The following is a 15389-nucleotide window of genomic DNA, read 5'->3' as shown; positions in this document are numbered from 1 at the left end:
CAATCCAGCTAGGGGATATTGGAGGGTGAAAAATGGTAAATTTGGATATTCATCATCTCCCCCAATCTTTCTCCTGCTGTTTACTTTTCACAGTCCTCAAACAGCTGCTCCATGTACTTTGTCCTGGTTTTATAGCTACGTTTTATGGGAGGGACAGAGTGGAGTGTGCTTACTCCATCTTACCTTTCAAAGATAAATTGTAATTATCAGTATGTCACTGTAAGTATATGCAGACAATTTGCTAGACTATGGGAATAAAAGTATGCAAAGATATCTCAGTGAAGTAATTTGGAAGAGTTTATGGACAGTAATAGTAAAAATTAGATAATTACTATAATGGAGGATTTGAAAGAGTTTATAAATCTGTTCAGAGGAGTCTGATATACCTATATAGGAGATACAGTGTTTGTTAAGTCATGAGGGATGAATTATAAGTTTGCTAGATGGACAAGAGAAGGGAGTAGATATAGTATGTGGATGGCAATTTCGGACATTACTAAGAATTAGGTATCACTGGGTATAAAGAACCTTACAGAGTGATAGAGGCGGTGCAGGTGAGCAGGCACTGGATCTTGAATGCCGTATGGAAGAGCTCAGATTTTTATATCTTAGATTATGCCATTAGCATTGCATGTTACATGTCTTGGTTTTAATGTAGATGCAGTTTTAAGCTCCTTTCCCCATTGTTTTTCTATATTGAATTGTAGATTATCATACATACATTTGTCTTAACATTTACTTATTCAATCCCCTGTTGGAATGCTACATTATTTTTATAATTTAAAAGCATTTTTTTTTTTGAGGTTTGATTTGAAACTTGAAAACAGCAAAGAACATTTAGCACCATAGCTAGTGAATAGTGTAAGTGATCAAACTGGGTGATGCTATTTTTAATTTTAGAAAATGACTCTAAAAACCAGTGGATTTCTTTTATGTAGTTCAGTCTTTAAAGGTTGCTAGAAAAAAAGTTACAAAAATGCTAAGCGTGGAAGAAGCTTAATGGTGGTTGCTTAATGAGTCCTGTAGATCACATAAATTTTGACTTGTTGCATAAAAAAGGGGTTAATTATCTTAATCATATATATACATATGTGTATATAATATAGTGCACACTTATACTATGTATTAAAATAAATGTCCCTTCCTTCCTCTGAATGTACTTGGAAAAGACAATTTAGGTTTTTTTAAAAGTGAGTGTATTTGAAAGTTATTTTGGACTCAGGTTCTTCAGATGAGCTTTTTGGGAAATCTGGTCTATTAATGATTTCTTTAATATTTTTTTGTAATACTTTAAATAGTAAGATTAAGCAGCTAACATCTTTTCTATTTGAGTATATGAATATATTTGTATATATTGTTTGAAAATATTACCAGACATGGGAGGGAATCCTACTGAAGTTTGTTTTCTTGCTTACCTTTAATTTATTGTTGGAGAGCTCTTAAGTTTATCTCTGTACTTGTGAACAGAGGGTAGATGGCCTCTTAAAAAAATTCTATTATGAATGAGATACATGTGATATCTCTTTTTTTTTTTTTAAAAAAAGACTTATCTTCCCTGTAGTAATTTCCTGCCAGTTTTGCTTCCTTGATCAGTACTGCTCTGGGTCCCTTTTCTATGTTGGTGGGTCAGGAGTGAAGCAATTAAAAAGGTTAAAATAAATTGTTATGGTTTGTAAATGTAATTTTTGTATGTTTTTTGTTTTTGACAGCCGATTTATTTTGCATATTCCCAGCGAGGAAAGAGACAATGCTATCCGAGTGTGTTTTCAGATTGAACTTGCCCATTGGTTTTACTTGGATTTCTACATGCAGAACACACCAGGATTACCTCAGTGTGGGATAAGAGACTTTGCTAAAGCTGATATCCTTTTTATTACTATAATGAATGTCTTTCATTCTTATTAATAAGGTATTTTAGCACAAATTTTCTTTTGCTTGTCGTTGAGATTTATAACCTTTTAGATAAAACATACTTGATTTCTAAAAATTGTCAAAAATGTAAAACATATACATATGGTTTGTGCCTGATTGTGATAGGTACAGTTTGATAGTACAGTTGTACCTCGATATTTATGGGGATGGTTCCAGGACCACGCCCCTTCCCGCAGGATACGAAAATCCATGGATGCTCAGGTTCCTTAGACTGTGTAAAATGGCAAAGTACAGTCAGTCCTCGGTATCTGCGGGTCCTACATCTGGATACTGGGGGGCCAACTGTATTCTTATTTTTGTGTTGAGGACCCCCTAAAATGTGCAGTGATAATTAGAATTAAATTTGATTTTCTTTTTTTTCAAATGTAGCCAGCCTATTTCTAGGACTGATCTGTTTTTTACATTCCTCTCGCTGTTCCACTTAACTGGATGATCTTTATTCAGATTACTACCTTTCTGGGATAGAAATTCTTAAATAATTATTGAGTACTTGCTGTGTTCAAAGCAGTTTTTGGGTCTGTGGCAAATTCAAAGAAGTCCTTGCCTTTAGAGAAGCTTTTGTTCCTCCCTATTTACAAATAAAATAGAAACATGTCATCATTTATTAATTATAAGATTGACATGAATATTTAAGATTATAAAAGAAGCTATGTCACAAGGCAAAAAAATTGATGAACTGCTAATGCTTCTTATACTAAGTGTTTTTAGAATTTGGCAAAAGGTGGAAAGATTTTAGGCAAAGCTATATTTTTAAGGGAATATAGAATTTTCTAAACAGGCTGGAGTGGGAAATATGTTGCAGGTAACGAAAAGGGACTGAGCAAAATTGGAGAGTTGGAAAGGATAAGGGATATTTTGGGAAGTAAATTAGTTTGTATTGAGTTTCTTATAGGGATACAAGAGGGGATATGGATGGAAGTTATATAGGGGGAATTTGTGGGGTTTTAAATCTTGAGCCAAACTGCTTTGGTTTTTATTCTCTAGGTCATTGTTTTTAACCATAAATCATGTGCTCAGATGCAATTGTACCCACAAGTTCACTGTACTACACCAGTTGGAGTAGAGTTGGAGTAGGGATAGGTGACGTAAAATAACCCTCATACTCAGCTCCCTATGCTTTTTCTTGAGCTGTATGAAATAAGGAACCCCTTAGGGTTCTGTAGAAAATGGATGAAACTCTGTTTATTCTGCATTACTGTTAACCATTGAAAGTTTCTGAGCAAGGCTAAGTCAAGCATATTACTCAGACCATTTGAAAATGGTATTCAAGAAAACTTATTTGGCAGGACAGGTTGAACCACAAGGACTGTTAAATACTTGAGATATGGAGCAGTAAGGTCCTGACCATAATAGAGGGGCTACAAAGAAAAGACAGAAGAGACAGATTTCAGTGGCAGAAATGCTCAAGCTGTTAGACAGATTAAATGTGGAGAAGTAAACGAAAAAATCAAAGGGGAATAGAAGTACCGTTGAGCACTGTCTTTGTTAAAGTCTTGGTAGCAGGTTTTATGAAGAAATCATAGAAGACTTTGCTTTTAAGGAGCTATAAACATGATTAAAACAGGAAAGTTGTCTTCTGCGGTTTTGGTCTGTTTTGCATAGACTTAGGGTTCTACCAGAGCAACTATACATACTTTGGGGTTCTGGGTAAGATTTTGTGTGTGTATACACATGAGTTTTAAAAACTTTCCTTGTTATTAAAAAAAAAAAAAAGCCTCTGTTTTAGTTAAGTTTCTTTTAATTCATTTATGTGGAGGAAAAAACTTATTGCTAATGTGGTAGACTTCATTCAATAATTGAGTGCTTCCTCTGTGCCAGGCATTGTGCAGTGAACAAGGTAGATTTGGTTGCTGTCTTTAAGAAGATTACAGACAGGAAAGGACATGATTACATTGCAGTCTGTTAGGTTTTGATAAGGTAGCATAGGTTTCAGTAGGAATAGCGAAGAGACTAATCCAACCCAGATTTGGAATTAGATAAAAGTTTTCTTTGGAGGAAGGGTCTTGTAGGCCATGTTTGTTTGGACTTTATCCGTAAGAGTAATAAAATAATATAGGAGATTAAAAAAAAAACTTTACTTTTGGGAAAAAATTTTAACTTACAGAGAAGTTGAAAGTATATTACAATCAACTGCCATTATACCCTTTTTATGTATTCACCCATTGTTAGCTTTTTGCCATATTTGCTTTATTTCTCTAGGGGTGTTTTGAAAGAAGCTCTGAAGTAGTGTAGGCAGTGAATTGGAGGAACATGAGATTGGAAACCTAGTTAAGATGCTATTTCATTAATTTATGAGTGAGAAATGGAAACCTGTGATAGAAGTGAATAGAAGAGATTAAATTTCAGTGGTATTTAGGAGTAAAATTTGTCTTAACTTGGATGTTTGAGGAAAGGTGGAAGAAGGAATCGAGGATGGTACCCAGGTTTCTGATTTGAACAGTTGAGTGGATGGGTGTGCCATTCCATTTGTAGAAAAATAATGGAGGAGAAATTTTGTGGGGGAATGATGGGCTCAGTTATGGACATGTTGGTTTGTGGTACCTGTGGGATGTTGAAGTGGTGAGACTATGTAGAATAAAAGTTAATAGTATGAGCTCTGGAGCCAGATTACTTGGGTTGCCATCCCACCTTTGCCATTTACCAGCTGTGCAACCTTGGGCAAATAGTGGGGCTTTTCTGTGCCTCTGTTTTCTCTTTTGTTAATTTTGCATGGTCTTGTGATTTTTCTTCAGTAAGCACTCAGCAGTGTGGGTATAGAATGGCTGTCCTGGACTTGCTCCTGAGTTGAGGTTTTACTAGGGAGCTGTATTCAGAATAGTGGGGCAAAGAAATTTTGGATATTGCTAAGACATTGATTAAAGTGATGGACCATATTGTTTAGAGAAGGAAATAAAAGCAGGAGGGTGCTAATATAGAGAAAGGAAGACAGTCAAAAATCGATGTAGAATAACAGTGTATTGTGAGTAATTAGAAGACTGCCGTAGAAAATTGTGGTCACAATGTTTTATTCTAATCAAAGTACTATAATAGTTCTGTTGATGGCAAGGTCCAGAATGTTCCTGTGGGAATTGGTCCCAGAAGTGGGCATGGATGTAAAGTACAAGGAATACCAGGAACTGAGCCTGGAGCGTGAGATGAGTTGTCCTTGGGGAGATCGATATCATCTATGATAATGGGAGGATGGAGATTACTATCTAAATGATTGTCGTTAGAGCAGATTTTTCATGTTTTTGCAAAAATGTTAGAATAAAAAGAGTATATAAAAAAATCACTGAATTGCTAAAAAAGAAAGGATGTATGTAATACAAGTAGATATATGTGCTTAAAATTTCTTACATTCTTCATGTAATCAATGCGATCTTCTATCTTTCTCTTAGAACTATTGTGTAGGGCCCAGTAACCCAGATTCAAGACGCAAAATAGTTTGGTTGGGTGGTTAAGAAAATAAGACAGTAGCCAAGTAATGATTTTAGTAAAAATTAGAAAGATAATTAACAATACTCAGAGCATGTCATAGGGTTTTTTTAATTAAATACATTGTCTTATTAAATAAAAATGGTATTCAAAAACTTTCCACTCCCTTGTTTAAATTACTTTATGTACTCCTGAATATGGAGGAGGACTGAAGAGTTGTCAGTGGGGAAATTGATGTCATTTTGGATTGGGTTCTGTTATTTGCTAATTGTGTGGACTTGAGCAAGTACTTTTCAACATTAATTCCAAGTGTATCTTGAACTGTAGTTGGTTGGTTCATCAGCTCACTCATTTTATGGTGATTTTGGGATAGGAAAAAAAGTAGGTAAATGAAGAGTGTAGATAATTTCCAAGGTTATGTCAGTTGATTTAATTTCTTTTGCTAAACCTTTGTTTTTGTTATTCTTTTTAAAGAAGTTGTTTAATGGGTAGAAAAATGAGATAACACTTCATTAGAGAGACGTTGATGCACCTTGAAGTTATGAGGAACATTGTAGGGAGAAGGAAGAGAAAGAAAAAAACTAGATAAGTGTCTTCCTCTTTGAATTATTGGAAGTTACCTATATTCCTGGGGTATATTCATATGTTTTTTTCACTATGGTTAAATTTTTAATGGAAAAAATATCCATTTATTTTAAATTTATAGCTAGATTCAAAAAAATCTGTGGTGACTTTAAAACACATAAGGGATTTTACTGAACATCTCAAGCCAGACTTTTATTGAGAAATAACTTCCAGAATTCTAGCAAGCTGATGTAGAACCATAGGGCTTCATGGAATAGTTAATATTATATCCATAATTTATTCTTTTTTTCCCCCCTCCCTAAATAAAGGCAAGGAATGTTTATATTGAGATTAATCTGCTGCCTGTCTTTTAATTACAGTGTTGTTATAGATGGTTGACTTTGTTGAGCTCTTTGAGAACCTTAGTTCTTACTACAACTATAAAACCAAAGCAAAATTTTAAACACAAAGCTGTAGAACTCATAAAATTAGTTTTCATAAAGTGAATTTAATGTGATGTTTTTGTTTAAACCAAACTACTAGTCACAATGTGAATATAATGCTGACTTTAAGGGTGTTTTGATGTGCCTGTACTACAGGTTTTCCCAGAACCTTTCTTTATGTGTTATGAAACCTTCCTTTCTGTGTTGCAATGGAATATCATTTGACCCTAATACACTATTTGCATATTACGTTTTTTTCCGTTTTTAGTAGCCCACAGCAGTTAAAGTGCTAGTACCAATATGGTCTCTAAAATCAAGTAGTGTAGTACTTGATGGATGAGATCATCCAAATGATTGAAAATATGCTCATATTACATGCCTTTACATTAACATAAAAATGAAAAGACAGAATATGTAAGTTTTCATAGAGGACTTGAAGACCCTTGAGAATGTCCTCCATTTGAGAAACGCTATCATAAATTACAATTTTCCCCACAGTTTTCATAATTAGCAGTGCTGTAGTGATGAGGCATTTGGTAGCATGGAGTATTGGAAGCCTGAGCATATACTTTACAGGTTTAGGTTTTTTTTTTTTAAAAAAAAAAATAAGTTTATTTATTTATTTATTTATTTTTGGCTGTGTTGGGTCTTCGTTTCTGTGCGAGGGCTCTCTCTTGTTGCGGCAAGTGGGGGCCACTCTTCATCGCGGTGCGCAGGCCTCTCACTATCGCGGCCTCTCTTGTTGCGGAGCACAGGCTCCAGACGCGCAGGCTCAGTAGTTGTGGCTCACGGGCCCAGTTGCTCCGCGGCATGTGGGATCTTCCCAGACCAGGGCTCGAACCCGTGTCCCCTGCATTGGCAGGCAGATTCTCAACCACTGCACCACCAGGGAAGCCCAGGTTTAGGTTTTATTTACTTGAAAAAAAAAAACTTACTTTACTCAGCCCAATTTTGGGGAGGCATACCCAGTTTCTTTTGAAACAGGCCATACTTTCCTTAAAACCCATATTTACCTTTCTCTATAATCCTTAATAAATCTTCATCTTAAAAATGTTTTAAATTATGAAAGCAATATATATACATGGTAAAGAAATTCGGCAATGTAGAGTGGTATACGTTATCCCTAGTTCTGCTTCCCAGAGTTAGCCACTTCCACTTACTCTTTTTTTTTTTTTTTTTTGGCCTTGAGGCTTGTGGGATCTTAGTTCCCGACTAGGGGTTGAACCTCTGCCCCCTGCACTGGAAGTGCGGAGCCCTAACCACCGGACCACCAGGGAATTCCCACTTTCACTTATTCTGATGGTTCCTACCTCTTACCAGTATATGTGTACTGTGCTTATATTTCTTGCTGTCAGTTTCAGTATCTGTTGACTCTTTTTTTTTTTTTTTTTTTTTTTTTGTTGACTCTTAATATGATGAATTCGACCCACTTAACAAGAATTATTCTAAGTGTTCACATGGTCCTGAATTTATTTGTGTTAACTTAGGGAGCCAGAGTATTTGAGTATTCACAATTTACTTGATTTGTGTCTAGGCTAAATGCAGAAGTTAGCAATGGCTTGTTCAAGAGAAAACAAATGTGAAAAGACAAAAGCAAGAAGGATAAACTTAAGTGAGGTGAAGATACGAGTAATTTCATGTAAAATACACAGTTGATTTAAATAGATCTCTTTATGTGTATAAGTGCTTAAGCTGTATTAAGGGAGAAAGTAGCTTCCTTAACACAATGTATACTCTTCAGTCATTGTCCATTTTTGCTGCCTCAAGGTGAAGATGTGGAAAAAATTTTGGATGAATGGAAGGAATATAAAATGGGAGTGCCAACATATGGTGCAATTATTCTTGATGAGACACTTGAAAATGTGAGTGAGAGTAATAAAAGATTTTTAGTGAAATGGTGATCAGCTGTTTTCATCCTAATATGTTGTTTTTATAATGTTCTGAACTGAGGTTTTAAAAATATACTTAGATTTTAGTGATAAAAGGCCAGATTTTGTATATTTCATCTGCATTCTGGGTCTTAATAATTTATACTTGTTGCAGCATGGCTTATTGCAAAGGAATCACTTGATTTTTGAAGAAATACTTTAAAATGGACAGAATGCCTTTCTTCACAGGAAAAGTAATAGTATATTTAGCTTCCTGGAAGATAGTTAACCAAGTAAAATTACTGGTGATAACAGTTACCTGAAGTAAGGAGAAAAGCACTTTTGGCTTTTAGAAAGGAACATGGGAAAGGAGGGCAAGTTTTATTTTTACCTCTGATTGTTTTGTAGGTATTACTGGTTCAGGGGTACCTAGCAAAATCAGGCTGGGGATTTCCAAAAGGAAAAGTAAATAAAGAAGAAGCTCCTCATGATTGTGCTGCTAGAGAGGTGAGTTATTGCAGTTTGAAACAGTAACATTTGGTGGTTATGCTTTGAGTGTGTTTTTTTAGCCATGGAGACTAACTTGTTTGGATCATTTAATCCTCTTTCCAGAACTTGACTGCATGAAGTAACATCTTTTATAATGTAACTGTTGATTCATTTGTCCACATCTATCATTTATTCTTCTCTCATTTGTTTCCATTTTCTTTCATTGTTCATTTTTTATTCTATTATTTAACTGTTTTTTTAGATGATATCTTCTCCACCTTTCCTTTTAGAATTGGATTTGTTATTGGTTAAATATTTTGGCTATTATAACCTTTGTTTTATGTTTATAGTCTTGGCTTCCAGACAAATGCACAATTTGGGCTTTTCTAAGAAATTTATGTTTGTTGCTCAAAACCCACTCTAGTGTCCTCCCACTGCCTATAGGATGAAGTTTAATTAAGTATCGAAACTCCCTCCCCTACCCCCAACACAAAACTTAGCCATTCCTAAATTTATCTTTCTTTATTCTTAGTCAAAAGAATGAATTCTTTGGTCTCTGAATTTGATTGATTTGTTTCAGCCTCTAAGCTTTTGCATATGTGATTTCCCTACCTGGAAAGTCCTCTCTTCCTCCTGCCTATTCAAGTCTTATCTAGGTATCTTTCTAGACCCAGCTCAAATTACTCTTTTTCCCTAAAGGACTGCCACCAACTAGCTCTGTATACAGGGCCTGAGTTTCTTTGTTTGTAAAATAAGGAAGTTCATTCTTCTTTAAATTCTGTTTTTATTTATTTATTTATTTTTATTTATTTGGTTGCGCTGGGTCTTAGTTGTGGCCGGTGGGCTCCTTAGTTGCGGCTTGCCAGCTCCTTAGTTGCAGCACTTGGGCTCCTTGGTTGTGGCATGCGAACTCTCAGTTACGGCATGCATGTGGGATCTAGTTCCCTGACCAGGGATAGAACCCAGGCCCCTTGCATGGGGAGCACGGAGTCTTAACCGCTGTGCCACCAGGGAAGTCCCTAAATTCTGTTTATTTTAAAATGTAACCAGTCAGCTGTAGCCCACAGTAATCTGAACTTTAATAGCAATTGCTGTCTTTATCATTCACTTGGCCTTAACTGTATAGTACCTTGTGATATATTGTATACTGTATTCTTATTTATTAGTTCCTAATCTATAACATTACACCTTGTCCTTGACATTTGAGAAGTTGAGCTATGAGGAAGTATGATAAAATGGAAAGAGAACTGGCCTAGGAGTTGAAAGGTTTTTGTTCTAGTACAGTTTTAGTATATGTTGTTCAATAGCCTAGAGACTTTGGGTAAGTCTCTGTAAGACATAAAATTTTTTTAAATTAATTAATTTATTTTTTTGCCTACGTTGGGTCTTAGTTGCGGCACTCGGGATCTTCATTGAGGCATGTGTGATCTTTTTTTTGTTGTGTGCTGGCTTCTCTCTAGTTACGGCGTGCAGGTTTTCTCTTCTCTAGTTGTGGTGCGCGGGCTCCAGGGCACATGGGCTCTCTAGTTGAGGTGCCCGGGCTCAGTGGTTGTGGCACGCGGGCTTAGTTTTCCCGTGGCATGTGGGATCTTAGTTCCCTGACCAGGGATTGAACCCGTGTCCCCTGCATTGGAAGGCGGATTCTTTACCACTGGACCACCAGGGAAGTCCCAGATATAACTAGAAACAAGATCTTCATAACTAAAAGTGATATCTTTAGAATCTAAGCTGGTGGTGATTGAATTTTGAGATTTTTTTTTTTGAGATGGCAGTATGTATTTTGTGACATATTTTATATGGATCTCTTGCCTTATTTATTTTTTGACTCATTGTTTTCCTGCGGCAGTGTTCACTGCCTCATTTAAGTTTGGGTATAATTATTAGTGAGGGATAATAGTTAAAATTCTTATAAACCACTAGTGGTTATTTACTGTAGAAAAACTGTAAGTAGTTATTTACTTTGGAGTAAGATTTTCAAAATGATTGAAAATTGCTGCATTTTAAATTGAGTATGGAACAACTTATCTAAGCAAGTATTTGCAACAGCGTATAGACAAAGCTTTTATGTACAAGTAGGTGAAGGTTTATGCCCACCCTTTAAAATCGAAAGCTATTTAGGAAGCAGATGAGGAATTGCCACATCCTCTAAGAGCTTTTCCTTTCTTTTCTGTAGATGGCAGGAGATGAAACAGAGTACTTGTAAAGTCTTCCCTTTTTATGCCTTCATTTTTGTAGTCATCTTGCTTATAAGGAAGGACAAAATGGGAACCATAGCATCCTACTTAGAGGAATTGATCTGTAGATCTTAAACGTGGAGTTAGACTAGTCCTACGGTAGTGAGATAGTTGCCCAGGTCCAGAAAAGATAATAACTGGAATAACAGAAATTTAGGCTAAATTGTGTGAAATGAGCTGTCTCTGTAATTGGGTCTTCTTGGAGGAATCAAATACCTAACCTTGGAAAAACTGAAGAATGACCCTAGACCCAAGAGTGCTGGAAACCTCCATCTGATGAGTTTTATGCACTGTATTATAAAGAGTCAGGATGATGCAGAAATAGGATATTTAGGGTAAAAGAGTAAGTTAACCTGTGAACTGAGACAGTTTTCACTTTGGTTTATCTTGTTTGTTCTCTGCTCTGGGATACTAAGATAAAAAGTTGTCCTATCGATGTGGTGCTGATTTCAGTAATGACTGTGGATCACTGTAATTTGTAAGAAAGTAAATAAAATTTATTCTTGGAGCGATGGGAAGTGGGAGAATGGAGTGGGAATTGTAAGATCTAAAGAGAATCCTGTGGGGAAAGATACAGCCATTATGGGAAATTGTTATCTCCATTTTACAGGTGGGGGTAACTGAAACAGAGCAGTTTAGTAACATGCTCACGGTCTTACAGCAAAACAGAGATATTTGGGTATTTGGGTTCTGGAGTTCATGTTCTTGACTGCTATATAGGCAGTTAAGAAATATTTGTAAATGGGTGAGAATTTCTAAACACACACAGATGAAAACAGAAGGAATTTGTGATTTTTAAGTACATCTATCTATTTCCTAATAACATTTACCTTTCTGTAGGATCAATATGAATTTTTTCCCCCTGTTTTAAACAGCAAGTTAAGAGAACTGCTTTTTTTTTAATAGATTTTTTTTAATATTTATTTATTTATTTATTTATTTATTTATGGCTGTGTTGGGTCTTCGTTTCTGTGCGAGGGCTTTCTCTAGTTGTGGCAAGCGGGGGCCACTCTTCATCGCGGTGCACGGGCCTCTGACTATCGTGGCCTCTCTTGTTGCGGAGCACAGGTTCCAGATGCGCAGGCTCAGTAATTGTGGCTCACGGGCCTAGTTGCTCCGTGGCATGTGGGATCCTCCCAGACCAGGGCTTGAACCCGTGTCCCCTGCATTGGCAGGCGGATTCTCAACCACTGCGCCACCAGGGAAGCCCCCCCCTGTTTTAGAGTTTTTGTCTTGCTCTGAGGAAAGCACAAGCATACTTAGGAACCGCAGTCCTTTAATTTCAGGGAAAAAAATGTTCCCTTTGATAATAAGAATTAATCCTAACTTCTAACCTTTCTGATCTAAATAATAGTCTCTTTTAGCTGATAAAGGAACTTGTCAAAAAAGGTTTAACTTTAATTTCTGTAAATTTTGAGGCTAGAAGTTTTAAAGGCAAGTCTTTTGACTTTTATTCCTGATTTTTAAGTGAATACTTTTTTCATAAAGAGAAAAGTTTTGGGATTAAGGTGGAGCATTTCTGTATTAGTCCACTCAGGCTGCCATAACAAAATACCACAGACTAGGTGGCTTAAACAATAGAAATTTATTTTCTACTGCTCTGGAGGCTGGGAGGTCTAAGATCAAGCTGCCTGCTGATTGGCTTCTTGGTGAGGACTCTGATCCTGGCTTGCAGTTGGCTGCCTTTTCTCTGCGTGCTCACGTGGCCTTTGCCAGATGCCTGTGTGAGTGCCCCGAGAGCTAGTGTGCTGGCATCTCCTCTTTTTCATAAGGGCACTAGCCCTATTGGATTAGAGCCCCACCCATATGACCTCATTTAACCTGTAACACCTCCTCAGAGACCCTATCTCCAAATAGTCATATTGGGGGTTAGGCCTTCAACATAAGAATTTTGGAGGGTTCAATCCATAGTAGTTGCCATTTTTGAGTGATGAAGTATTCAACTAGCAGTGCTAGAGTTGCAGTGTATCCTTCTGCCACTTGGTGGTACTGCAGTATAATAAAAGCAACACTGTTTGAGGGAGGGACGAACCACCAGTGTCTTAGTTGAAAACCAGATAGTTATTCCATTTATAGGAGTTTATGTTAATATTACATTTTTTCTTTTCATTTTCACTTGTATTAACATATATGGAGAGGTGTTGCCCTCATTTTCTAGCTACCATTAGTTAGACTTAGGCTGATGTCTTAAGCACTTTTTCTCTTGTTTTTAAGTTACTCAGTTCTTCCATGGATGCTTAGCTTTATTTTAGGTTGCTTAATAACATTTTAATTTGGTTTATTATAATTATATTACTGTTATTTCACCATATATGGCTGTATAGAGGTGTTTTGTTACGCTACAGCAGAATTTGACACATCCTGTAATGGCTGTGTTTGTGGACCGAGCTAAAAGAAGCAGTGGCAAGCAGGCTTCTCAGGGAGAAGGTATGAATAATGGTCAATAGAAAGCTAAGGGCCATCTCACTTATTAATTTCCAGTCTTCTCTTTGACCTCTTGGTTCACCTTTGTTAATTGGGTTATTTCTGATCACTTTTTTAAAAAATTAATTAATTAATTTGTTTGTTTATTTTGGGCTGCATTGGGTCTTCGATGTTGGGTCTTCATTGCTGCACGCGAGCTTTCTCTAGTTGCAGTGAGCGGGGGCTACTCTTCGTTGCTGTGCGTGGGCTTCTCATTGCGGTGGCTTCTCTTGTTGTAGAGTTCGGGCTCTAGGCGCACGGGCTTCAGTAGTTGCGGCACGTGGGCTCAGTAGTTGTGGCTCGCGGACTCTAGAGCACAGGCTCAGTAGTTGTGGCTCACGGGCTTAGTTGCTCCGTGGCATGTGGGATCTTCCCGGACCAGGGCTCGAACCCGTGTCCCCTGCATTGGCAGGTGGATTCTCAACCACTGCGCCACCAGGGAGGTCCCTATTTCTGATCACTTGTATTCAGTGAAGTAGATTTAGGACAGGGATATGAAAAGTGTTTTCTAGATATTATTGAAAGGCTATATTAGGATAACCTTAGTATATTTTTGTTATCAGTTGCGGTGAAACACCAACTGTTTTTGAGAACAAGGAATACTTGACAGTTCACTTGTGGTTTCAGGATTTCATATTGTTGCTTATTATTTGTCAGAACAACATATTTTATTCTAATAAAGCTTACTTTAATATATGCATTTATGTGATTTAATCTTGATGGAATTTGTACAGAGGAACTATTGGTTTATTCTACCTCTTGTAGGCTTATAGGACATAGATTTTACCCAGAGGATTTCATTGTCTATGCTGGTGTTCTTTGGGTAGCACATTTCTTTACTCTTATGTAGAGATTTTTATCTGATATAATTTGAGATATTAGTCCTATTCCATGTGCCAGGAACATTAAGTCTGTATTATAATACAGGAATGGATTTGATACACAGAGGTATGGTATTAAAATTTTTATATTTGTTGTCTATACATGTAAGTGAGCTATTAAAATTTTTTCCTGGTAAATATTTGTTGAGAATGAATACCTAATTTTAGAGGTAAATCAGTCTATCACTTTTAGAATTAAGAGGTCTGTCACTATATTATGTTTATTCTAAGTTTAGTTGTACAGGGTTTCAAGCTGCCTTTGTTAAACTAGGCTGATGGCCTCATGTTGTACCATTTCCTCTCATATAATTCTTCAGCTGTAGCCATTCCCAGCTATCTGAATGGAATGTCTTTTTCTTTTTGTCTATCTGGCAAACTTCTGTTCATCTTTCAAGTCCTAGCTCAAGTGTATCCAGCAGAATAGGATGCTGCCCATGACAGCCTTCCAGAGGTGACCACCCCAACTCACAACCACACCTTACTTGTAACCAAGGCTGAGTTAGGCACCCTGATTCTGTACTCCCATAGCACCCACCTACCTTTTGGCACGTATATCATATTGCAGTTATCATTTCTTTTTTAGATGGAGCTCTTTAAAGAGCAGCACTTGCGTTATTCATTTCTGAAGTCAGTGCCTAGGACGGTACCTGCCACTTACTAAGCACACAGGATATATTTGAATGAATGCACTAGAAAAACCTGAACATTAATTACATGTTACTCTTTAAAATTGTGTTACTATTGAGAGAATTTCAAGTATAGAGAAAAATAGTAAGAATAATATAAAGAATAGATTCACCTGGTAATATTTTGCCATATTTGCTTTATTACTTTTGATACATATGGGTGAATGGTTTTTATTATTATTGCTAAATACTTTAGGAGTAAATTGCAGACAAAATGCCCCTTAACCCCTTATTATTTACGCATGTAAATTTTAAGAAGTGGGAAGTTCTCGTATATAATCACAGTGTAATTATCAAATTCAGGAGTGGGACATTGATAGGTTCTGTTACCTAACGGACAATTCATATTCATATTTACTAGTTGATCCATTATGGCCTTTTTCTGCAGTTTCCACCCCCTCCTCATCCAGGATCC

The 15389-nt window shown here is 36.6% G+C and overlaps 1 protein-coding gene across 2 annotated transcripts in view; it reads left to right on the top strand.

The window, feature by feature from the left end:
- DCP2 (decapping mRNA 2) overlaps positions 1–15389 on the top strand; it is a 52938-nt gene that overhangs the window by 10985 nt on the left and 26564 nt on the right. For both annotated transcript variants that reach the window (XM_007192099.2, XM_007192098.3), the window contains exons 2-4: positions 1710–1861; positions 8088–8215; positions 8630–8728. In XM_007192099.2, coding sequence (XP_007192161.1) covers positions 1710–1861; positions 8088–8215; positions 8630–8728 — 379 coding nt within the window. The remainder of the gene's footprint in view (positions 1–1709; positions 1862–8087; positions 8216–8629; positions 8729–15389) is intronic.

The sequence above is a fragment of the Balaenoptera acutorostrata genome, chromosome 2, assembly GCF_949987535.1.
Source record: "Balaenoptera acutorostrata chromosome 2, mBalAcu1.1, whole genome shotgun sequence".
Lineage (NCBI taxonomy): Eukaryota > Metazoa > Chordata > Mammalia > Artiodactyla > Balaenopteridae > Balaenoptera > Balaenoptera acutorostrata.
This window is presented reverse-complemented; position numbering and strand designations above follow the sequence as displayed.